The following is a 26,237-nucleotide window of genomic DNA, read 5'->3' as shown; positions in this document are numbered from 1 at the left end:
TATGAAGTTTGTTTGACTTTCCTGTTAAAAAAGGGTACAGGCTTTTACTCATGGGACGTTGACCTGATATCTAACCTTTGTACTAAATTCTGAACAGGAAGGGGGAAAAAAATGCAGACCTTAAATGGTTACATGATATGTGGAGTGTGCATACTTACAAAGAGAAAGGTTATATCATTCGAATGTAGGTTTTCCATATCTCCCTTTTATTCCATTGGGGTTTTTGCTCAATCCAGTCCCTCAGATCCTTTCAGGTAATGTTACATCACCAAACAATTAAACAAGAGGACATAAAAACGACAGTGGTCACATTTTAAATATAATATCTCAAACAGAAAGCTGGAACTGAAAATATTTTTGGTCTAATGAACAGAAGCAGTAGGAAATGCACTTTGTACAGTGATTTTCTTAGTTTTACACAATACTCTACTTGGCATTTGCTCAGTATTAGGTAATGAATTCCAAAACGTCATGCTGCATTGGAGAATGTTGGAGATTAAAAATAAAACAAAATTTCCCTTCTATTTCTGCTTCTGATTGAGTCTTCTCCAGCAAGAAAGCCTCTCATTTCAATACCATCCCCTCAGGACGTTTTACCATCAGCAGTTAATTTTACAGACGCGGTATTTGACAACTGTTATTCACCATTTGTCTCACATGTCTCACATGGGGCAGTGCATGAAAGAAATAGCTGCCATTTCTGGCACTAATCTTTATTAGATTAGGAAGAAGGTGAACAGTGCCACCTAGTGGTAAAAATATAGAAAACCCTGTATGAATTGTCCATTTGACAAAGGGGACATTTTAAAATAAAGGTAAAGAAAATAACCCAAATATCTTTCTGGGGATATATTCATTTGAAAATAAAAATGTATATTTCTGTGTAACTCAAACCACTTCTATTCATAATGGAGTTTCCCAATGTACAAGCTACCTTATACTGTAAAGGTTTTTTTTGTCGAGATCCAATAAAAATGTGCTTGTCCCACTATATCCTCTATATATTTGGTGCATTCTCTCCGTTTTGATTCTAGCTGTTTTTATTGCAGCTGAGTGACTTCTCACAAACGGCTCAGTCAAATTTTGGGTTTATTAGAGCACAACATGTACCTTTAGAACTTTCTCTGAATTAACTCAAACAGAAAAAACTTTGTTTTCATCTTAGTTATTTTTTTTTTATTATAGTTTTTTTATCCTTTTACTCTTAACGGTTCTGTATTTTAACAGACCCTACGTTGACCTGTAGATGCACAGGCGTGTTTTTTTTCTGTTGTTGTTTTTTTTAAATGAATGTGACCCTGGGTGAGCCACTACTTCAGCTTGTCAAAATTTCACAAAGAAAAGTGTGTTTTATAGAATCTGTCTTTGGTGTAGAAACAAATACAGATGTTTTTCTGAAGTGTGATGGTTTTGTCAACATTCTCTACCTCGATCTCAGCATGCTAGATGTGCCTTTAGAATATGCACTGTCTACATCCCTAAGGTTCCATGTTTTTTTAAGGGTTTATTGGCTCTAGTAGCCTTTATTTGATAGTGAATTGACAGGAAAGAGGATAATGGGAGAAGTGGGAAGACATGCGGCAGGGGTCACCAGGTCAGGAATCGAACCGGCGACAGCCCTGTCGAAAACTAAGGCCTGTATATGCGGGTTGTGCTTAACCGCTGCACAACCACAGCACCTTCATGTTTTAATGTAAGACACTTAAACCTAGAAACACAATTGCAGCATTGGGCAAAGGTAAACTGCTGTTGCAAATTTCTGCTATTTTATTCAATTTAACTACATGTAAAACATTTTCTGTGCTTCACTGTATTTAAAAGAGATCAAAATGAGGGTACATCTTTTTTTAAAATTTTTTTTATAGAGTTCAACCCAGGCTCCTTGTCCTTTTCCCTATAAAGATTTAGGATTTCAGAAAGTGTTTCATTTTCTCTCTTTGCCCCATCTGGCCAGACACACATATTTTCATTTTTAGTTTGTTTACTCTGGATAGGGTTGTCCTATTGAGAAGAGAGACCTCTTTTGAAGGGATAGACTTAGTCAAGATAGCAACAACACAGTTCAAATCCAACAATCGCACAAAAAAGTAGTAAATTATATTGCTGGCCTAGAAACATATGCAGTTTGTCAACACTCCAGAGGTCTTTGGGCAGGTCTTTAAATTTAAAGACCCAATTTAGGAGGAAGCTAGAATTAAACCCACAACTTTCAGACCGCAAGTTGTGGGTTCAACTTGCAATCTCTTTCCACTCAGAGATATTTTCTTTATCCTACTGTCATAATTGTTTTGCTATTATATTGTTGCCCTTATAAAATTTTCATGACCTATTAAGAGACCTAAGTGTATATTCTTTATGCTGCCTCATATTCACTTTTCAACCATAATTTTTTAGATAACTCTTAAGCAGAAGAGAAGACATGAATTGATTAGGATAGTAATCTGATCTTGAATTGAAAAGTCCAAACGCTGTTGTCTGTTTTCTCTGCAAAATATATAACTAAAAAACAAGAGCTTTTTCTCGCACCATTTTATAGGTATCTGTGTGATGGAGACCAGGGGTCCCATCCCTAATAAATGATGGTTGATATTATATTGTGTTGAATTTATTTGCAGACCAAATGCGTTTTGTTTCAGTTCTTTTTGTCAGTTACGTTGTGACATTTAGTTGAACGTTCTTTTTGGGTAGGGAGACTGGCCATCTTTCCTGTTCACAGATGATGTGGGAGAAAATGTCAGTTTGTTCCTGATTTCTATTGGTTTAGTTTGCTCTGAGGCGTTAAGTTAAATTTATTCTTTGCTTGATCTTAGTTCAGGCCCTAATGATTTGCATGCACGTAAATATTTATTGGTACCATGTATTGTTTTGTGTTAGGTTCGTGTAAATAATTATTTCCATCTACCTGAATTGCCTAGGCTCTTCTACCTACAAGATGCTTTGCAAACACAACACATTTCATAATATTTATGCTGATATTATCTATTAAGAAGCTGTAACTGCTTGTGTTACATGTTATGCTTTTCTAAATTTCCGTCAAGTATATCCTTTTTTTTTTTTACCCTAATGGAGAAAACTATATGAAAGGAAGCTAGCATTATATTAAAAAGCCTTAATATAATCAGCCATGACTAGTTTGCAAAGTACTACCACTATACTAATGCAGTTTATAACAAATGTTCGATGTAGTCTCTTCGTTTGACTGTATGTGTCGGGGATATTGTCTTTATTCTACTGTTTTGTATATTCAAGAGAAAAACTAATAACATAACTGACCACTGTCTTTGAACTACTCTTTTTTTTTTATGTACTGACGGCAGTTTAGCCCTTACATACCATCGAGAACTAAATGCATATGAACTAAGACGAAGTCTACGCCTTGGTTAGAACCAACGCTTTGAAGCTCGACGGTGTTCCTTTCTGCAGAATTGCTCCTGTGGCAATTTTCGAGGCTACTCCGATCCAAATTGAACACATTTCCTGTTTGTGCTGGAGCTCCAAGCAGCGGAGCGGTTGCATGTGCACTTATCAACACTAACAGAAGAAGCTCGGTAGAGTTAAGATGGCGGCATGTGGGTGAGGAGGCAGGGATCCAAACTCTTGGTTTTTCGCAATTAAACGATTCCTATGAACGCACATACGCACAGCATTCGAAGGAATAACAGTTTCCACACCGTTCACGCATCTGTGTGTGATTTTGGACTGACTCCATGACATCTATTCACTTCGTTGTTCACCCGTTGCCGGGGACCGAGGATCAGCTCAATGACAGGTATTTTGTTGCAGTACACGAACAAATTAAGTCACTATTTATGGGCTGGTTGCGTTAAAGTGCACTCTGCGTTGTGTTCGCCGCCGGTGTTGATGCTGTCATGTGTTTGCTTTTGGGTTTGAGCGATTCAAATGTGAGCCCTTTGGGATGATAGAAGGCCCGGCATTTTGAGCAGTCCTCGTTAGCTAGCTGCTAGCTGTGAAACGCTAGCAGGACGTTTCTTGGTTCTTTGGACGGATTGGCTCGCACTCAAAGTTGAGATAGACAATGCGGGTTGGGGGATGGGGGCAAGAGGGGGGGAAATGTTGGACTTTTAACACAACCATTTTTAAAATGTCCACGCTTTTGGCATAAATTACGTGTATCCACTTGGGGCACGAGTATTAATTTGTTTTGCAGGCGTTCGGGGGATTATTATGATCAATGAAGCAGCTAACGCCTGCTAACTGTTAGTTAGCCACGAATGCTAGCTGGCTAGGTTTTCTCAGCCACGCGCATAACAAAGGCAAATTTTCTTACTTCAGAGTCTTTGGTTCATTTTTTCCCCCTCATCTTGTAACTTAGTTGCACATTTTCTCACTAATGTTTGAGGAAAAATTACTTCATCTTTTGTTGCTAACGTTGCGCACTGAGATGCATATCTAAAATCTGCGGCGAAGCAGAGCTAGCAACATTACATTTACATGAATCCTATCGACTTTATAACGATGTAGAGCCCAGGGTTTCAAACTGCGTTTTTAAAATGATATCTGAGCACACAGTCGAGTCACATTTATTTTAAATACCGGCTTCATTTTAAAGGCAAAGTTCCTCAATAACACGGTGCTGTTACATATTCTGTCCTCTGACTCTTACTAGTTTAAATTTACATATGTAAAACAAAAAAACCCCGCCATGAATCAGTAGTATTTGCGTTAAAGCGATCCTAGAATTTGGGTGAACTCTGTGTAGTTCGACTCAACATGTGATTTATGTTGGCTCTATTTATACTATCCTTCGAGATCGAACTGATTAATGAGCTGTTCCACTTAGAGACAAAGAGGTGAGAAGTCACCGTTTTGCTTTTTTTTTTTAATTTTATGTTAACACATTGACCTTGAGATTAAAGGCTAGATTAAAGCAGAGTTTTGCATTTTAACTGGGTTTCAGTCTGACAGGAAAGATCAGTTTACTCTGCCGGAGCAATCTTTGGTGAGACCAGCCACAGAAGTGTATTGGTGACATTGGTGACATGGACCACTGGTTTCCTAAAGAGGGCATGGCAGTTCCATCCCTCGTGTCTGTCACCATGTGCTGTTAAGAACCCCTCACTCCTCACTCCTCCAGTCTTTCTCATAGCTATCACTGAACTTCCTGTTGTCAAATCAAGTAGGTGGGCCTCCATCTGAAATAAGAAGGGATTGGTCCAGTTGAGCCGTTTGCTGTAAACATCTGGTCCGACTTCCTCAGCTAGATGTCTTTTTTTTTTGGTAGGCTGCTGTTTTGTTTTTAGTGTTGCTGTTGCAGAAGGTGGAGCTGGATACATCGAAGTGTAATCACAACATCTTTATTGCAGAAGACTGCGTGGACGCACCGTTTGGGGGGCTTCCTGCCCTGTACCGCCTTCACGTTTTATAGATTTTGATGACATAGATGCTGCAGCTTGCTATAGGGAATTTTCCACCAATCCCTTTCCAGTGTGTACCAAGTTGGTGGTTCTGCACCGGGCCGGAGGAAAAAAGCTGTTTTCATGAGGAGCTTTTGGGGGGGGGTGCTCACGGGGAAATAATCAAAACTCCAGAGTTTCTGTTTCATTCCAAATCTAAAAGCATAAAAACAGTTCGAGAATAAAATGTGAGATTGGTGTCGGGATAAAAGAAGCAGACTGTCTCTCATCTCAAAAAAGAAAGAAAAAAAAAAGTCACTCATCCTGAAGTTTTAAGTAGGTCAGTTTGCCGCTGCGCTCACAGCTGATTTATTTTCCACTGAATTTATAAACGTTATTCCTGACTTATTCCTGACTCGGTCCTCTTCAGACTGGTGTTTTTTTTTTTTTGTTTTTTTTTTATTAATTTTTTTATTTTACCATGTGGTTTCAATAAATACTGCTTCATAAGCTGCGTTTAATTCCTATGTTCCAACTTCTGGTGTGGATGAGAGGTCAGCTGATCAGGATTGAGAGGCGTTCACAAGCATCTCTGGTCATATAAATCGCCGTTAATAGATTAAGTTGGCAGGATCTGCCAAATAGCATCTATTTGCAGAATTAAAAAATGAATTACCAGTAATCTTTTAATTTTTACCTCGCTCTCTTCTGCAGTCACAATCCCACAAAAAAAAAAAAAAAATCATTCTCTAATACAAAAATGCCATTACAGAGAAGAAAGGTGTGAAATCAGAATTTCTTTATTGTCATTGGGCCAGAAATGTCCAAAATATAAACTCTAGAAGGAAGTGCAAATAATGTATATAGTAGAAACACACAAACAAGCTGGTTGTTTAAAAAAAGGAAAGAAAGAAAGAAGTTGCAGCCAGACTTGCAGCTGTACGCCTGAACGGTTCACAATAATTGCAATTGATTATATTATAAAACAAACGCTGCTGCTTTTATTGATGACCTCGTCAGCCCAGTTTGTGAAAATATAGCTGTGACTGTTTTGGGGTCTTTTCAGAGTTTACTGAAAAAACTCTGTGATAATCACATTAAACTGCGATTGCATTGGACAAACATTATAATAATTGTCTTTTTCCATCCTGTACAGTTAATGTGTCATTTACAGGATGACTGATTTGAGCCGTTTGCTCCTGGATCCCTGCAGTAATTTGGGCTGATGCATGCTCATTGTACGCATTACTTTGAGAGGAAAAACTTCCTTTTAATAATTTAATTTTACTTACGGCATAAGAAATGACTAGTAACACACAGCTTGTAATTTGAAAGCATAAATCTGCTTTTAATTTGCTGCATACTGACGTAGTTTTGAATAACGTTCTTCGAAAACCTGCTTCCCGCACGACTGAAGTATCGAAACATTTGTGAGGATTCATTTAAAAGAAGTGCAAGTTTACAAGTAAAACTGAAGTAAAACACAAATTCTGCCTTTCATCCAATGAAGTGTTTTGGTGTGTATGAGATTACTGACTGAATAAAGCTGCCTTCCAGGAAGATTAGAAGGATTGTTGTGACTCACCTGAAAAGAACTGGTCAAACATTTGGGTGGATGTTTTAAAAAAACCCAAACATCCATGTAATCCTGGTTATGTACAGAGCAGTAAATATAATTTCCTTAATACTCTTAGATTCCAAATGACCCTAAACAGATCAACACTTGTTTGTACTTCAATTGAAAAGTTTTGAAGCGGAAGACGAGATGTTGTGACATTATCGAAGTTGGAGGTCTTGATGACTCTGTGTTTACATTTCCTTTTTCTATCTTATTGAACATTGTGGCTAAAAAATGAAATATTTCTTCTGTCTTATTGCCAGGACTACACAACAAAGTTATAATAGTTTTGGGTTTTTCATTACCGTACACTGGTCAACAGACAAAAAAATTGTCTGGGGTTTTTCAACTGTCTTAGGGTCATTTTGATGAGCTGAATCCAAAAATCACGCTGGTTTTGCTCAATCAGGTCAACTTTCTGAACTATGGAGCAACACGAGCATCAAAATGCATGACTCGTTTCCACAAATAGATCAAGTTTCTGAGATTCTGGGATCAATGAGCGATGAGCAGGAGGAGAGATTCAAGTTTGTAACATTTTAATTAATAAAACTCTGTTAGAAAACAATTTTTTTTCTCCTAAAACCTTTTTTGGATGGGAAACATTAATGGAAATTAACTGATAATGTCACAAAAATGTCATCAATTTAGTCAGCAGATGGGATTTCTCTACATCAAATTGGAATAAAAACCTGACCTGATTGAGAAAAATGGACGGCAGTTTTGGATTCAGCGCTGCAAAAATATTCCTAGTTCAGTTGGAAAGAAAAAACAGACAACTTCCAAAAAATATTCTTTTGTAACCCAGTGTTACAAATGAAATTTATTTTTATTTTTTATTTTTGTTACATCTACAGCTTCAGTATGTTTTAGCTCGTTTTACAAATGGACAATATAGTTCCAGTTAGTTCTAGTTTTTCCCCATCAGCTACTGTTTTTATTTATGTCAGTTAACAACAAATGTTTTCTCAGTTTCCGTTTCCGTTGTCTCGTTTTAGTAACGACCTCGCCACAGATAACATAGGAAGTTAGGACTGCTCAGGGTGCATTGAATGTTGGCTAATATATTCCACTTGTAATGAACATGAATTTTTCATGCTAATGTAATATTTAGCCAGTTGGACAGTCTCACCGCAGCAGATGCTCACACCGGACTCTTAACGACATTGCCCGAAACGTTAAAAGGTCACAGAGGGATGGAAGCTCAGATGAGAACAAGAGGAAATGAAAACAGACTCGTATTAACAACTGATATTGCAATATTTGCCAATATTATCCCCACTGGAAGATTTCCTAATATCATTCAACCCAACATGCTCTGGAGTCTCGTATGAAACAGAAAATGTTAGCTTTTCATATTTGCTTTGGGGAGCAAAACCACGACTTAAAAATTCCTCGGCAGATTTGACTTGGTTTGGTTTGCACTTTGTTAGGAGCTGCATGTTTAACCGGGACACTTCGTATTTTTATCCCTCCGCAACAGAAACTCGAATCCAACCTGTGAAAAGCTGATATGTACCTCGTGTTTGTCGCTTTGGAGGAAGTGAGTGAACTAAGCTGTTGTTCTCTGAAGGCTGCTTCACGCAGAGCTGCAATAAGCACAAGTCACCTCGACCTCAGAGTGAAAGGAAAGGATGGTCAAAACCAGGGAATCTGTTGAGTCTTTATAGAAACGGGCCGTTGTGTTTTCCAAGGATTTTTTTCCCTTGACAATTTTGGTTGCGAGCTTCTTTCAGAAAACACTTGAAATTGTGATAAAGAAACTTTTTTGTCATTTCTGTCTGCTTTCTTAAAGAAAAACGTAACAATCCAGCATCATAATCTGGCTCTTGTAATCCGAGTCCTGTGTTGGTGCTACATGGGTCTGACATAACAAATTTTACATGGGTGATAAATTGTCCCACAAGTTATTTCTGTAAACGATAATGTTGTTTCGAGACCATTTCCAAGTAATGTAATAGTAATTGCATAATAATGGAAGAACACATTCTTAAAATTCAATAAACTTTAAATTCTAATGAACATTTAACACTGGAACCGGAAGATGTTTTAAGTATCCAAAATAAATAATCAAAACAACAAATAACATGAATCTTAAAGTCTCTGCTAACACAACCGTCCTTCGTAAAAAAGGGGCTAGTTGAGACCAGAAATCTTGTCAAGACTTTTATCATCCAGTTTTTGGTAGAAAAAAAGAAAACCAATAAAATCCTACAAATGGAAAGTATTGGGCTTGTTTTATTTCATCATGCAATAAATTGATTTACTGCTTATTTCCACAGGCTAGAACTTTAGTTTTATAAGTGTCTTAGTAATGTTGAACTTCGCATGATGAAATCAGTTGTATTTTGCCAATATTTTCCATACAGCGTTTTTCATAATTATGTTTCTGTTACTCTCTGTTAGCATTTGAATCTTGTTGAACTTGATCGGAGTTGATGTGGGCATCCATCCACCACGGCAAATTTAGAAATCCTAAATTTGGATTTCAGCTGCTAGAGATGACGATAATAATAATGGTTAACAAAAAAATTTTTATATATATTTTATATACATATTTTTTGCTTTTTAAGCATCACAACTGTGCTCTTATTTTGTAAAGTCAGCTGCCTGATGTGGACTTCCACCTGTTTTGAAGGCTGAACCCCAGACAATTGTTTGTTGTTTTTCAAATCAGTGAAACTAAAGATGGCGGAGTACAGATTTTTAAACCTGGAAAAAAAATCGTCTGGGAAACGAACAAAATTATAACAGCATGACCAAAAAAAAAAAAAAAACCCCAAAGAAAAACAAATGTCTTGTGTGGGAATGCTTCAAATTTTAAGATAAAAATACATTGATTGTTTAAATGCTAAAATGATTAGGAAAAAGTTTATATGTGCCATTGCCACCAGGGTAGTTCTACCTGAATGTGTGTGTGTATAAAATGTCGAGATTTTCTTCATGTACCTTGCAGATTAAAATATTTCCATATGGAATTTTGAGGTGAAAATGAAATTGAGACAGAAGTTATAAACTCCTCAAATAACATTCCTCAAAACCCGTCCGTAGCGGAAAGTGTAAACATTCCAGCGCAAGAATGTCTAAACGTTAATAAAAGCGAAGAGTGAAGCAGTCACTCCTTTTACATACTTGATCTTCAGAATCACAGTTCCCTGTCAGATATTATTCTAGTGTGTCCTTTTAATGCTCTGCTATTTATATGTTGTCTCTGTTATAGAAAATGGTTTATTTTTACTGGCCCATTGCTTCTTTGGTGCCTAAGAAGAGAGATTGAGATACTTTCGATTTATTAGGGAATAATGAGTGAGAGATCACCCAACAGCGGAGCTCCTAAAAGTCTTCATGGATCTCCTATCAACTCTCCGGACAATTTGAAGTTCATAAAGCTGACAGGAAGTGTAGAAAAATAAAAGGGGGGGAGGAATATTTCTCAGGACAAGATGGTAAAGAAAGCCAGGGCCTGTTATCCTGGGCAGAGCGGAGTGCAGTGGGTTTAACTGCAGAAAGAAGAGCAGCTATTGGCTTCCAGTTCTTTAATAAAAACATAAACATGTCAGCTGAGCCCTTCGTCAGCCTGCAGCTGGTAAAACAATGTAGTAGATCAGGATATGACTAAAGAATTGCACACATTTGCCAAACTACAAGGAAGGACGACTACTTTTTTTTAGTCTCATTTATTTTCTGAACATTTTTATCATTATTATTTTTAGTTGTTTGCCTTGTGTTGATATATTTTGTGTATTCCGTCCAGGCTTCGGGAAGTCTCAGAGAAACTCAATAAATACAGCTACAACAGGTGAGTTGAGACAAATTTCAATTTAGAGATGCAAAAATTTGATAATATCTGTATCTGTTCACTCTAATTGTATGTTTTGTGCTCTGAGCGACGTCATGTTTTATTATTTAATACAATATATCTAGAATTCCTAATTGCACTTTGCAAACCATTTAAAAGGTTTGGTGCAGTTTATTTTTCTATGTTTGACCAAAGTGGCCAACCTTTATTATTATTATTTTTTTTACCTTGGCTGTTATGTTTCTAATTACACTGACTGCACAAATTAAAGTTGTATATTTTTCCCCATGTTTGACCAAGGTATTGTGAAACTATTTGGTGCACTTTAGTTTACTGTACTGGTACAGAGTACGAAACTCAATTCAGTACCATTTGAAACCTTTTTTTTTTTTTTTTTTTTACTGAATTACAAATTTATGTCTTTTTTTTTTTTTTAAGCGTTTTGAATTAATTCAGCTGTTTTTCTGCATCAGATCGGTTTCTACAGATACTAAACCTCACATATCGGTATTGGAAATGAAAAAACGGATCGATGCATCCCTATTTAAACTGATACTATTTGCTTACTTTAAATAGTTTTGGATAGGGAACATTATTCCTTTGATTCTTAATTGTTTTGTTTTCATTGCAGTCACCCACATCTTAGTCTGCTGGAGCAGGCCACCCTAAAGCAGTGTGTTGTTGGTCCGAACCACGCTGGGTTTCTCCTGGAGGTAAGCTTAGAAGACAGACTTCCCATTGGCATTTGGCAAATATTTGGATTGTGTTTCAATTGAGCTTTGCAAATGTGTTTAAGTAACGTCTTGTACTGTTCACTAGTTGGACTAGAAGAAGACTGTTTAAATGCCTTCTGCATGAGACGCAATAAATGCTTGATAAATGTCGGTAAATGTTTTAAATGAGTGACCTTTACAGCTTTAAGTGTGCAGCACTAAGAGTCCTGAATGTGTTTTAGGATGGACGGGTTTGCAGAATCAGCTTCGCTGTTCAGCCCGATCGCCTGGAGCTCAGCAAACCGGATGGCGGCGATGGGTGAGAGACTTTGTTAGGTTCTATCCCGGAGACGATTATATGGATATATAATATATATAATTATAATTTCACGTTTCTTCAATATGTTAATTTATTAGTTTCTGTTGTAGAATTAAACCTCTTTGCTGGGATGATTTCCATCTAGCAGATAAATAGCCATTCCATTTGGAGCTGTGTGTTAAAGCTATCTGTTAGCATCTTTTTAAACAATGTTAAGCTTTTCTATTTGTGCACTAAAACAAACACGGTTATATTTCAACCGTTTTTGGACTCAACTCAGGCTCCTACCTGAGAGTGTTTTTTATTTTGAAATGTTTTCTTCTCTTGAAGCATTTGAATTATTATTTTTTTACTAGCTGCTGCCTTTTGGGTTGACTGGTTATGCATTTGGCTGAATGTCTGCTACTGATGTCCTGCCAACAGAATATTTATGGGTTATTTCTTTTGAATTAGTTTGTTTTAAACTGTCACAGCCTTTCTGTGTTGCATGCTTGTGGTCTTGTGGAAAAAGGGGAAGGACAAAATATGACTGGGTGTCTTTGGAAGGTTGGGCTGCCTGATTTCTTCCGTAATTTAATATCTTTTATAAAAGTTTCATAAATACAGTCAGGATCTTAAAATCTAGTACAAAAGTGCTTTTTCTCTGTATAGTTTGATTCTTTACTCATATTCTATAGATTGTCAGGTAGTTTAAAAATATTTTTTTGTTTAATTAGCAATTTTGTCTTCTTGCTACTACAAAACAAAATGTAGAGAATTAATGTTTTTTAGAGCAAGTGATTGAAGCAGATTATGATCCATCATAAAATAGGAGAAAGCAGTCGCAGCCCCAAAACCCAAGAACTTTTTACAAAAGAAAAGTCTTGAAAGAGGAACGAGTTGCAGACAATTCTGATTCCCAAGGGTGTTGCCATGCTGGTCTCCAAAAATACCCCTCCTGTTTTTCAGAGTAATAAAATTAATCCTGGGCTAAACGTACCGTCAGTTGACCCAGGACTGCAAAGAAAATATATAATAATAAAAAACACAAAACCACCTTTTATCGGTCCTACTGGGACTGCTGTAGGTTTGTAACTCATCTCCCATCTTTTGTTTCCAGTTCAAAGTTGAGCAGTGGTTCAGGGACAGGAAGGAGCTCCAGGCCAGGCAGGACCAGTGATCCACCCTGGTTCCTGTCTGGTTCTGACACACTGGGCAGACTGGCAGGCAACACCCTTGGGTAAGTTCTGGCAGGGCTGGCAGACATATGGTCCTGTGAAAGGCTGGTGCTTGGAGGACAGCAGCGGGTTAGGGCTGTGTTTTCTGTCAGCTTCGGTGCTCTACACTCTGCACAGGAGGCGGAATTGAGAAATGTGTCCCAATAATAATAACAACCTACAAATAAATACTTTTCTTTTTTTAAATTATAGATAACTATTTCCTTCCTCAATATTTTGGTTATCCTCCTGGTATGTTTGTTTCTCCACAGAATTCAGAATTACCTTCTAAACTTTACCTCGTTAAAATACAAGCAACTCGTTATTTGAACCGTTATTATTGCTTCCTATTTAAAATAAAAGGCGTACATTTGTTCCTACTCGATTTTGCTCATCTAAAAAAAAAAAAAAACAACACGAATGTGGATGTAATGCTGTTGTAGCCCAATGTGTGATTTGCATCTGCTCCAAGTTTCTGGCTGCTGTTTCTGACCGTTTCCCGCTGTGTGTATAACAGGAGTCGCTGGAGCTCCGGGGTGAACGGAGGCAGCGGAGGAGGTGGGAGCGGAGGAGGAGCAGGAGGCGGTGGCGGAGCAGGAGGCGGTAGCAGTGGCGGAAGTGGAGGTGGAGGAGGAGGGAGCGGAGGAGGAGGGAGCGGAGGTGGGAATACGTCAGGCAGGTCATCAACGGCGGCTCGAGATTCCCGCCGCCAGACCAGAGTGATCCGCACGGGGAGGGACCGTGGCTCTGGGCTTCTAGGCAGCCAGCCACAGCCGGTCATCCCAGCATCAGTCATTCCAGAAGAGCTCATTACCCAGGTATGGTTGTTTCTTTAGCAATGTGTTTTATTTCAATTAACTATGCACATTTTGTAATAAACCAGTGCTTTCCTCTAGGCCCAGGTTGTCCTACAGGGGAAGTCAAGAAGCGTCATCATCAGGGAGCTCCAACGGACTAACCTTGACGTCAACCTCGCTGTCAACAACTTGCTGAGTCGCGACGACGAAGACGGAGATGATGGAGACGACACGGCCAGCGAGTCCTATCTCCCAGGAGGTGGGAACACATTCGGCCAATTATTCCTCAGCATCAGAAATGCATTTGTAACTAATCGTGATTAATTATGATCAATGTAATCTTGATTAATCAAGATTAATTTTGATTAATTTGATTATTGTGAATAATTTGATTAATCATGATTAAATTAATCAAGAACAATTTAATTTACTTTTATTTTTGCCAAAGCTTTTCAAATCTTAAAGTTTTAGCTTCACCTGGTTCAAAGTTGCTAAAGGAATGGTATGTCTTTGTATGTTAGGAAAGCATTTGTTTATAAATGGAATTTATTTGCATCTTTTAAAGTATTTCTAATATTGCATAAACAAGGCTTAAGTGGATAAATGACAAATCAGCAGATTGTGGCAATTTTTTTATCCAACTAATTGTCAAAACAATTGATTATTAAAATAATTGTTTGTTGCCCTATTTGTAACATTCCATTATTACTGCTCATAAGAACATGGTGAGACCTTTGCAAAGCATCCCGTACTTCACCTCATTTAGTTATAATGATTGAAATGCTGCTAGTTTTACAGTAATCTTTACGCACGGATCTTTTTCTTGTTTTTTTCCACGCAGAAGACTTGATGTCCCTGTTGGACGCGGACATCCACTCGGCTCATCCCAGCGTCATCATCGACGCCGACGCCATGTTCTCCGAGGACATCAGCTACTTTGGCTACCCGTCTTTCAGACGCTCCTCGCTGTCACGGCTGGGATCCTCCAGAGGTAACGCAGCATCTCACTAATGACTAATCACAGGAAGGCTTTGGTGGCAGCACTGGTGATGGCTGGTTTCTGTTGGGGTGGCTTCAAAATCCAAAATAATAAGCAGATTTTTTCCCCATCCTACGTCAAAATGAAACCCTCGTGTTTTGCAGGCGTATGGAAAATATAGGTGTGATGTGTAACGTTGCTGATTAACTGAGATACATTGAAAAATTTGAATTTGACAATTTTCAGGCTGTTTGGTCTTGATTAGGTGGTAGGAATCTCTCATGTCCGATCCTTTTCCAATCAGTGAATGCAGCATACCTAACAATCTTCAGTGCGGATGTGGTTATAGACTGAGGAAGGCACAGTTAGTTAGAAAGGAGGTTAAAACTCTAGTCGGAGAAACAGGAAGCCATTTAGAAGAAAGCTGTATTTTCTGTGGCGTCGTGACATTTCTATTATTCACTCAGGCTGCAAGAAAGCCAGAATGAGCAAGGTTTTTTAAGACAGAGAGTCGTACAACAAAGCTGCAATGTCCTTTTTTATTATTATTATTTTTTTAGGAAACATGCTGGTTTTGAAAATGTTGACTTCTTTTTTCAATTAGCCTTGGCATAAGGTCTAGATTTTCTAAGATGAATATCTGTAACTCCAGTGCTAAATGCAGATGAGATACTGAAGGCAATTTAAAATATGAACTCCAGATCATTTCTTTGTTTTTAAGTATTAGTAAACTTCTGTCTTACAGGCTCTCTCATTCTAATAGTGATTATTAGCTGCTGCCCAAGGCAAGAAGGTGTTAAAAGTATGGTGAATGCTGATCTATCTTATATTATAGATTTTACAGAGAAATTGTATTGGCCTAAAATTGATATTAAACTTTAAAGAAACCTGAGACTAGAAAGTAGAAAATGGCCTTTACATTCTGATAGGAACATGTCTACCAAATACTACAAAGGAAACTTGCCTGAATGTTTGTTTCCATATTTTTCTTGATTCAGTTTGTTATGGTGAATATAAATGCTACGTGTTTGGTGTTGTGTGCTGCATGGCTGTAGTAAATACTATGAGCTCTCTGAGAAAGGCCCGCCAGGCCCACATGTCTTAACGGGGACCCTATTAGACAGTTAATTTTTTTCCTTACAAAAAAAAAAAAGCCCACTTTCAATCCATATGCATGCTTTCTTTTGTTCTTTCTCTCCTTCTCCTCACTTCCTGTTAGCTCACTCTTTAACACACAAGCGTGCACACCTTTCGTATATTTTCGATTTTCCGCTCAATCCTTCCATGATTGCAACTGATTGATTTGCACTACATTGATTCTAAGCAGTATTTCTCTCTATTATTAAAAACTTTATTTCATTTTATTTTTTTCGACGGGTCTTTCCCAGAGAGTGGCTTACTTCTATCCCACTGGTGTGACCTTATTGCATACCAGTTCTCCTTCTTCCCTTAGAGCGTGACTCAGAGCTGTTGCGCGAGCGTGAGTCTGTGCTGAGGTTGCGAGAGCGCCGGTGGCTCGACGGGGCGTCGTTTGACACGGAGCGGGGTTCGACGAGCCGCGAGGGCGAGCCCAGCCTCGACAAGAAGAGCATCCCCGTCCAGAGCCCCGTGTCGCTGGGAGAGGAGCTGCAGTGGTGGCCCGACAAGGTAGGACTAAAATCAAAGAGTGCTTTTAAAAATAAAGATGCTCAACTGTTTGTGATGAGGATTTCTTGCTCATGAAGCAGATTCTGCTAACACAATTTAAAACTCCGTTTTAAACTTCTGATTTATCGCCCGTGTTGTATCCACCTTTTCCTGACTTTTACTCAGTGATATTGAAGAACACTCCAAGCAATGTTTCTTGACAGTCTTATACATATATACATATGTTTAAGCTTGAACTTTCCTACTTGGGAGTTCTGAACATAAACGATTAATCGATTACTAAATTAATTGATGACTAAATCGTCAACTAATTGATTAATCATGATTTATCTCATTAATCCAAGTAATGATTTTAGCCCTACAAAAAAATTAAGAAGTCCTGGCTGAAGCCAGTCACCTGTGAGCTGGACGTGTCACCAGGAACCAACAAACAACCAAAGTCACACGAAGCCGATCAGATTGTAGTTCTGCCGACACATCACTGAGTTTAAGACTGAAATGTTACATCAGAGTAGAACCCCTCGTCTTTACAGATTTGTCAGTGATTTTCTGTTTTAAGGTCTGATAGGGAAAATAATGCTTTTATTTATTTCTTCATCCTCTGAATTGATCTCAAGCAAAAGATCTACTCATGTTGGATGGAAGTTTTGTTTTTGACTGTCAATAAAACAATGATTGTGAATGTTTGAATGTCCCATTTAACTGAATAAATGATGAGAGCTGAAGTTTCCTTTAACATCATCTGCAGCTCTATGGGCTGAAACGACACATATCTCATTTGTGATCTTCACGCTGCTCGCTGCATTGACATGTGATTGTTGTTTGAGTTAGTTGCAGTAGATCTGAGCTGCTCCATGTTCCCCTGAGTTCTAGAGCCTCACGGTGCCAATAGCAGTTCACCTTCCTCTCTCAACAACCCGTTTCTGCTGACTGTGTATTTGAAAAAACTTTTCTAGAACCAAAGGGAAAATGGAACAACGCTATCACCGTTTTAACAATAACATTAAAACAAAAATGTGTAAATTGATCAAATGGGTTTTACTTGAAAATGGAAGAGCCACAATTACTACATAGTTGCTGCTTAAATGACCTAATCTTATTGATTATTACATTAATAATGTCTAGAGCTGAAACGATTAATTGGCTTAGTCATGATGAATTGATTATTGAAATTATCTATTTTAGTAACTGCTTAATTATTACCTGGACTGTACAGACTCAATAAAGGCCACTTGCTGAAAGAACATGTTGGAGTTAAGATGAGAAAAAACATTCTTTGTCTGTAAAAAATGTTTGAGTGTACCAATTTTTAAAATTCAGTTAATCAATTAATCATCAGAATAATTGATAGATTAATCAGTTTTTCACCGGCCACTCAGACATTTCACCAGCCACAGTTTTTTTTTTTTCTTTTGATTACAAACACCACCAGTACAAGCAAATTGTATAAAATATATGATTTATTCTTGACTCTCCAGCAGGTAAAGTTTGTCTGGTAATTAACAAATCGGTTAGTTCGATACGTTTTTCTGAATGGTCTTATGCGCTTTTTAGCTTTTGTTGTCGTAATTTTTCTGACCCGTCTCGTATCCGCTCACTTTTCTCGTACTCTGGTTAGCTGAAATGGTGCTACTTGTAACCTTAGAGGGGAGGGGCGGGACAAGGAGGACTGAGGAATTTCATTGGATAAGCTCAATGTCCGTCAATAAAATCAGCCAATGGGTTGTCGTGGTTGATAAAAATTACATTTAATATGCTTTTATTATGATAGCCTAGTTATGGACAGTATGTGCATCAGTCTGTACTCCAGATGTTCAGTCCTCCCCTGGACAGAAGTTCAAACTGAATGGAGCTTTTTTTTTGTATTCTGTTCAAATAGTCAGCTTAGCTCAAATAAACTTTCAGTTTATGAGCCCTTATTTCCCTTCACCTCTCATTTTCCTTCCAGGACGGTGTGAAGTTTGTGAGCATTGGAGCGTTGTTCTCAGAGCTGGTGGCGGTGAGCTCCAAAGGAGAGCTTTATCAGTGGAAGTGGAGCGAGCCTGAACCATACAGGAATGCACAGGTGGACGATGACCACCTGCATGAAAGACACTTTAAAAATAAATACTATATAAAATGTGACTCTAATGGATTTTTGTGCTAAACTTGTTTTTAACCTCTCATCTGTCACATCAGAATCCCTCCATTCACCACCCTCGTGTTTCCTTCCTGGGCCTGGTTAATGAGAAGATCACGTTACTGGCTGCTAATAGCATCAGAGCTACTGTAGCAACAGAGAGCAACAAGGTAGATTTGCCCTAAAAGTGTAGAGTGCACATTTAATACATTGTTCATTACATATTCAAACTGTGTGTGTGCTTTATTTTTCAAAAGGTGGCCACCTGGGTGGATGACACACTAAGCACAGTGGCCTCTAAGCTGGAGCACAGTGCCCAGTCTTTCCCAGAGCTGCAGGGGGAACGCATGGTGTCGCTGCACTCATGTGCACTTTACACATGTGCACAGATGGAGAACAGCCTCTACTGGTGGTGAGAGAGTCACCTTTTCTCCTTTTTTCTCTTTTATTATTGTCTGTCTGTTTTGTGGATCATAATTATTCTGTGTTAGTTACAGACATGGGCAAAATTCATGTGTTTTTTTTTATTGATTTATTTTTTATTAATGGTGCTTAGTTTTATTTCAAAATTTAGATATAAGAAACTCAAGTTTTTTAAATAAAAAAATATTGATTTGTTTCTAGAGATATAGGGAAAAAAATTATTTCTTTAATATTTTTTCATTTATTTTAGTTTCCAAGTTATATAAATTTAGATATATTTAGTTTTTGTTGTTTTTAATAGTTTTTTCAGTTTATTTCTCCAATATTTGCATTGAATTTCCACAGAAAATGTCGCTTAGCATACTAGTTAAATGCTTTACATAAATGTTTCTTGCCATTAGATTAGAATATGTGTTTTGTTTTTTTTTTTAAAGCAACTTTTGTATAATTTTCCATCCCACAAAAATAATCTATCCCATTTTTGCTCATATTTTAAATTTTACTAGTAATTTAAAAAGGCGAATCTTTAAAAATGACAATATATTTTCTACAACAGATATTTATCTAAAATTATAATTTGTCTTTTTTCAAAAAAGTCACGTGACATTTGCAGGTTTATTTGAGAGTAAAAATGGGCTTATAGCTTGATATTACTGTGATAAAGTAACTATAAAAGAAGCTTTTGAAACTGGTACATGATTGTATTCTCGAAGCAAAAAATCTCGAAAATGTATTGGTTAAGGGAATTTTAAAAAGTTGCAGACCTTTGATCTGGTGTAAAGGTTTTGATTGGCCACTCTGACCAGAAAAGTGATGTTTAAATTGAGTTAATTTGCTATTTCTCAAAAAAGCACGTTATGCTTGAACAGCAGTCATTCTCTGTAACCTTTTTCACATTTTGCTAGAACCTAAATAATTTTCATCTTTCTGCAGGGGTGTTGTGCCTTTTAGTCAAAGGAAGAAAATGCTTGAGAAAGCGAGAGCCAAGAACAAAAAGCCAAAGTCCAGTGCTGGCATCTCCTCAATACCCAACATCACTGTGGGAACACAGGTAGGGGAGGGGGAACCTTGTGATTATTTTTCAAATTTGCTCCATCTTCATCTGAAAACACCCTCCCATTGTGCTGACAATCCAATGGCTGCCTTCTCCTAGGTGTGTTTGAGGAATAATCCCCTCTACCATGCCGGTGCAGTGGCCTTTTCTGTCAGTGCCGGAATCCCCAAAGTGGGCGTCCTGTTGGAGTCTGTCTGGAACATGAACGACAGCTGCAGGTTCCAGCTGCGCTCACCGGAGAGCCTCAAAAACATGGAGAAGACCACAAAGACCCAGGAAATCAAGTCAGTCCCTTCCTTAAAAATATCACTCAGTTAATTGGTAAAGTTTTATTGTCGTAACGCTAAAGCCAGGGCTAAAACTTGTCCGTGTTTTCTTCCACCGCAGGATGGAAAGTAAGCCTGAGCTGGTGAAGACTGAGATGGGTCCTCCTCCATCCCCTGCATCCACCTGTAGTGATACCTCTTCCATTGCTAGCAGTGCCTCACTGCCCTACAGTATGTCTCCACTCATGCTATCTCAACCCATAAACTATTCGCTCTTTGAACAATTCACGAGTCTCGGCTGCGCTATCTCCCGGGCACGCCACCAGTTTCTCTCTCGCTGCGCGCTCTCATTAGTCCTTTGACTTTGAAGCAGATGGTGCACAGGCTTTTATCAGCAACTTTCTCTGCTGAATGTGTTCCTGTGAAGCAAATGTGGCCAACTCACAGTATATTTGCCTGCCTTGTTCTTCCTTCTTTTTATTTTTTATTTTTTTTTTGCAGCATCTTATCATAAGGAACATATGGCAAGCTCTTGAGTGTGATAATTAATTTTTCAAAGTTGGCCATCTGTTTTTTTTTTATATTCTTATTTAAATGGCATTTAATTTTTTTAATGGATGTAATTAGGGATTTTATTTTAAAACTCTTTGCAATTTCACCCATTCAATTAGCTGCATAAGATTGATTCTGTAGAAGCTGTGAGGAGCAGGTATGGGGAATTCATGAAATTTACAAAAGAGGAAATATTTATTGAAAGCAGCATTTGCTTTACACCTCGGCTTAAAATTTTTTAAGGAATAAATATTCCATTTTTATAAAAGGAATAAAAAAACGTGCGTCCTGTTGCGCTCCATATAGAACACACACTATAACTTGACAATAGTAGGGCTCCAACAGAACTGTAGTAGAAAGATGGAATACTGCCACCTGCAGGTTGGAGTTAACAGTCACTTAAAGGCCATGTTTTTGACCATTTCTGTTGAAAATTTGCAATACAATCACAATTCTGCATTAGCATGCAAAAAATGCAAGCATTTATTGATCTTGCATAAATTCTGCTTTTGCAATATTGTGAAAAACTAATTACTTAAAAATATTAGGTTTTAATAATATTTATCAAATTTTAAAGATCATTAAACAATAAGATTGAGTGGAAGATGGTGGAGGTATCTATAAAACAAAAATAAACTTATATTCCAGTCTTGAGATGGGAACAAGCAGTTATTGTGAAGGTCTCTGCTTGCTTTATGTTTGGACTTGTCTGATTGGTTGAAGAGCTCTAAAACTGGTGGGAAAAGTATTTCAACTTCCTGCCTGGCCTTCTTTCTAACAGCGTAGGCTTTATCTGTTAACTTATCAAACCTTACAGTGTTACTGAGAACGAGCCGTGTTGTGCCTTGGTCCCAGAGCCAAGGCACAACACCTCACTGTCCCTGCAGTGATACTTACTGAAGAGGATTAATGGGGGGGGGGGGGGAATTCTGACTTGGATCTTTTGAGATCAAAAGTCAGAATTCTGAGGAAAAAAATCATTTATTTTATTTTTCTTACAATTCTGAGGAAAAAAGTAAAAAGAATTCTGGGACTTTGAGGAAGAAATTCTGAGAAAGAAGTCAGAATTCTGAGGGGAAAAAAAGTTAGAATTCTTATTTTAAAAATTTTTTTTCCATTGGTCCTAGTCCTTTTCCGTAGATACTTGTGCTGGTTCATGACGGCGTTAAATGTTTTACAAGTTATAAATCAGGAAGTCGAAAGTTGATTATAGTTTTTATCGTTCATAACATAGAATAATCTTTTTGCAGCTCACTGAAATGTCTCAGCAGACACTTGACAAATCTTAAAATGGAATAATCTTAATCTTAAAGATTATTGTTTTGATTTACCAATTAATGACTCATGCTTTCTTGTTGTACCAACACACACTTTTACCCCAGGATCAATAAATCTAGATGCATCATGATGAAAGGGTTTAAATCCTTCTGTTAAATATGTATTTTTTCTATCTGTGCATTGAAAATCAAACAAATTATTAGCCTAGTATTTAGATGCATATCTTATCGACCACAGGAATGCCATAGTAGAAACAATAATTTGGACGTTTTTGCAGTGACACGTCTTTGAAACTTAATTATCTACATACTGGTAACTGTGCAGTGAGGGAGTCACAGGGACTTGAGAATTCCCCTCACAGCCAAAGGCAGCAGGAGGGAATACGTGGGGATGGAGGAGTGCCAGATATTTAATATGCGCAATTAAGTATTCATTTCAAATGTGCTTTGGAGGAAATCGGTTAAAGTTCACCCTGTGTGTCGTTTTCAGAGCGCAGACGTTCGACCCCAGCTCCTAAGGAGGAAGAGAAGGTGAACGAGGAGCAGTGGCCTCTCAGGGAGGTGGTGTTTGTGGAAGACGTAAAAAACGTTCCCGTTGGGAAGGTGGGTGTGTCTGACAGCTGGAGGTTTAGTGAGCCGGGATTTCATGGAGCTCCATTGGAAAGTGCTCCAGAATGATGTGCGTTCATTTGCTGTTTGTGTACATTTAAAAGCACATTAATAGTCCAGTAATAGATTGAGTTTGGATTTATTTCTGAACAAGAGTTGCGACAATATAGACTAGGTGGACAAAGAAAAACTTAAAGTGCCTTTTATTTTTTTATGCAAATTCAGGTGGTCGGTAATGAAGTTAAGATGAACTGAAATACTTCAGCATAGGGGTGCTCTGATTAAATATTCTCACTGATCACCAGTATTTTATCATTTTATTAAAAAGCCTGTAATATAAATTACAGATTTTTACATTCATATTATTGTTATTTTTATTTATTTTTAAAAAACTGTCAATTGCTAAAGGTTACAATACGCCTTCAGTGGTTCATATTCAGACCATAGCGGGTGTAGATGAGATCGATGGATGAGATCGGTTTCATATCCAACTATCGGCTGATCGGCCAAAACTAAGAAGATCGGATCAGATCAATCGGCTGATCGATTGGAGCAACCCTGCTGCATTAATGACATATCCGTGTAAAACTTTTTATTGATCTTTTCAGGTTTATAGAAAATTAAATCCATTTCTGTTTTTGTTTTATTTCGCATTAGATAACCTGTAATGACTGTAGAACTAACTGATGGCTGTTTGTTTAATGAACCAGATGCTGTTGAAGACCAAACAAAGGATTAATCAGTATTGATTCCATTTCAATTGCCATTGGAAAATAGTCACTTAAAATTTCTATTTACGTATTTTATTGTGTTGTTTTAATGGCAACTGTTGCTTTTTTTTCATTCTAAGCAAAGAACCTCATGCATAACACAGAAAATAAATGTTACACATTGAGAACTTGCGTTGAAATCATCATAAATCAAGCTTCTCCTAATCATCTTTGATTCCAAGTGTGCCGTCTTCTCATCACAACCCAGGTGCTGAAGGTTGATGGTGCGTACGTTGCTGTGAAGTTCCCCGGAACATCAAGTAGCATGACAAACCAAAGCAGCGCTCCTCCTCCAGACTCGGATCCATCCTCACTGTTACAGGACTGCAGGCTCCTCAGGATAGATGAACTGCAGGTAGACGCTTCACTTCTACTGTTTTAACGTTTTTTTGTTTGTTTGTGTTTTATCTCCAGCTTTCCAACATCAGGTATATGTTGATGCTTTAACTTTCAGGTGGTCAAAACCGGTGGAACCCCGAAGGTTCCCGATTGCTTTCAGCGAACGCCTAAAAAGCTTTGCATCCCAGAGAAGGCCGTAATCCTGGCTGTAAATGTTGACTCCAAAGGTTGGTCAAGTCTGCTTATGTTGCGGAAATTGGATGAATCATAATAATATTTTGGGACAGTATTGACCCCTTTCGTTGTCTAGCAGGAGTCCATGCAGTTCTGAAGACCGGTAACTGGGTAAGGTACTGCATCTTTGACCTGGCCACAGGCAAAGCTGAGCAGGAGAATAACTTTCCTACAAGCAACCTGGCCTTCCTGGGCCAGAGCGAGTGCAATGTGGCCATCTTCACTGCAGGGCAGGTAAGGTGGCCTCCTGAACAGCTGCAGCTTTTCCTTCAGTCAATTGTATTCTAATTATTAGTGTGAATGCTGCATGCATTCACACTTTTCTGGTTCCACTTTTCTGGTTGCTCCGTAAATTTCGCCTTGCTTCTTCTCCTGCATACTTTGTGCTATTTTCACCATTCAACTCTTATACTATTGAGCTTGCTCTCCTAATGCCGGCTATATCTCTTGGTGTTCATAACCCTCATACTTTTTATAACATTCAGCTTTTTATGAATTTTTTCATAGAAATGGGGGAAACCGCTCCATTGTGTGGCAGAATTGAGAATTGCAATATAAAATGTCCGTTGAGTTTCACAGTGGATGTTTCAGGTCCTGCCTATTAATTGCAATGAATCATCCAGTTTCAGGGCTGTCATGGAGGAAACATTTTGAAGTTGGGCAGTTTAACAGCTTTTATGCTGTTTAACACCTGGGAATAATTTGAGCTTTTCACATTGCTTTTCTTGTACTGCATGTGACATATATTTTTTTTTAGTCACCGTGCTAAACGATGCCTCCAAACAAATGTTGATATCTCAGGAACCATAAAAAGTATGGATTTCATTCACCCACCGTTTTTATCAGAAGGAATAGGGCAAAGTTTCTGTCCTTTTCAAATTTTAGGTTTTACATGAGTTGTGTGTTGTATTTTTTTACATTGCATGGAATATGTTACTGTAACCCAGCATGCTAGTGGTATCCTCGATGCTATCAGTAGTATTTTAGCTAGTTTTAGCTTTTTAGCTAATTTTGGCTTTTACGAGAGTTTTTCGCACTGCATGGACTATTTCTTACCTTTCTGCAAGTTTTCAGCAGTTGACTACAAACGCTTTTGCCATTTTTGTCCTCCCCAGGAGTCTCCCATCATCCTCCGGGACGGGAATGGTACAATCTATCCCATGGCTAAAGACTGCATGGGGGGAATCCGGGACCCTGATTGGTTGGACCTGCCTCCTATTAACAGCCTGGGAATGGGGGTGCACTCTCTGGTCAACCTGCCATCTAACTCCACCATTAAAAAGAAAGCTGCTATCATTATTATGGCTGTCGAGGTAAATATCTGCCTTGAATAATCAAATTTTTTTTTCTGGGAAAAACCGATTGGATAGCAAAAGGCGGTTAGTAGAAGATTTTTCAGAATTTGAATCGGGTGAAGCTAAAACTATGCCCCTTAAGAAGTTCTGGGTAAATTGTATATTTTGTATTTAAAATACAAAAAACTTTGTAAATATGTTCGACCCAGAACTTCTTGGGTTGCAGTTTTTGCTTCACATGGTTCAAATTGTGTAAAAAAGAAAATAAAAAATATCTATATAATTTTCATATTTAAAAAAAGAATTATTCGTTAATTTGTGTCTTTTATTGTACTTCTAATATTGTATAAAAAATGCAACTGCAGAATGTGCCAATTTTTTTATCCGATTGTCAGAATAATCTATAGATTCATTGGTAAGTAAAATAATCATTAGTGGCAGCACTAATATTTACAAAGGTGTTGTTTTATATCTCAAATGCAAGATACTTACATATGTATATGTATATATACATCTTTATAGTTTTGGCTTAATTACGTCTCTGGTGAGTCTCCAGTTAATGATATTTTCAACAAACGAACAATCACGATTAATCAGATGAATTGTTTAATAATTCTTGCAGAAACAGACGCTGATGCAGCACGTCCTGCGCTGCGACTACGAGGCGTGCCGGCAGTACCTGATGAACCTGGAGCAGGCCTTCCTCCTGGACGAGGGCGGCCAGGGCCTCGGGGCGCTGCTGGGCCATCGCTGCGACGGAAACCGCAACATTTTCCACGCCGCCGTCTCCGTCTGCTTCCCTGTTAGCAACAAAGAGACCAAAGAGGAAGAAGGTTAACCTTTTTCACATTCCAGACTCTGGTTTTCCATTTTAATG

At 38.0% G+C, this 26,237-nt stretch overlaps 1 protein-coding gene across 8 annotated transcripts in view; it reads left to right on the top strand.

Moving 5' to 3' along the window:
- Positions 1 to 3,397: 3,397 nt before the first annotated feature.
- ubr5 (ubiquitin protein ligase E3 component n-recognin 5) overlaps positions 3,398 to 26,237 on the top strand; it is a 49,545-nt gene continuing 26,705 nt past the window's right edge. For 3 of the 8 annotated variants that reach the window (XM_028016281.1, XM_028016275.1, XM_028016278.1), the window contains exons 1-21: positions 3,398 to 3,769; positions 10,727 to 10,771; positions 11,403 to 11,484; positions 11,727 to 11,803; positions 12,903 to 13,022; positions 13,517 to 13,817; positions 13,896 to 14,055; positions 14,638 to 14,787; positions 16,211 to 16,422; positions 18,371 to 18,487; positions 18,601 to 18,711; positions 18,799 to 18,953; positions 19,898 to 20,015; positions 20,118 to 20,302; positions 20,406 to 20,515; positions 22,604 to 22,716; positions 23,701 to 23,847; positions 23,947 to 24,058; positions 24,145 to 24,299; positions 25,181 to 25,378; positions 25,983 to 26,193. In XM_028016281.1, the coding sequence (XP_027872082.1) occupies positions 3,708 to 3,769; positions 10,727 to 10,771; positions 11,403 to 11,484; positions 11,727 to 11,803; positions 12,903 to 13,022; positions 13,517 to 13,817; positions 13,896 to 14,055; positions 14,638 to 14,787; positions 16,211 to 16,422; positions 18,371 to 18,487; positions 18,601 to 18,711; positions 18,799 to 18,953; positions 19,898 to 20,015; positions 20,118 to 20,302; positions 20,406 to 20,515; positions 22,604 to 22,716; positions 23,701 to 23,847; positions 23,947 to 24,058; positions 24,145 to 24,299; positions 25,181 to 25,378; positions 25,983 to 26,193 (2,941 nt within the window). In that variant the 5' untranslated portion in view covers positions 3,398 to 3,707. The remainder of the gene's footprint in view (positions 3,770 to 10,726; positions 10,772 to 11,402; positions 11,485 to 11,726; positions 11,804 to 12,902; positions 13,023 to 13,516; positions 13,818 to 13,895; positions 14,056 to 14,637; positions 14,788 to 16,210; positions 16,423 to 18,370; positions 18,488 to 18,600; positions 18,712 to 18,798; positions 18,954 to 19,897; positions 20,016 to 20,117; positions 20,303 to 20,405; positions 20,516 to 22,603; positions 22,717 to 23,700; positions 23,848 to 23,946; positions 24,059 to 24,144; positions 24,300 to 25,180; positions 25,379 to 25,982; positions 26,194 to 26,237) is intronic. The other 5 variants (XM_028016279.1, XM_028016277.1, XM_028016276.1 and 2 more) reach the window with 5 other exon arrangements.

Source organism: Xiphophorus couchianus, chromosome 5 (assembly GCF_001444195.1).
Source record: "Xiphophorus couchianus chromosome 5, X_couchianus-1.0, whole genome shotgun sequence".
Classification (NCBI taxonomy): Eukaryota; Metazoa; Chordata; class Actinopteri; order Cyprinodontiformes; family Poeciliidae; genus Xiphophorus; species Xiphophorus couchianus.
Note: the sequence above shows the minus strand (reverse complement) of the source record. Positions and strands in the feature narration are given on the sequence as shown.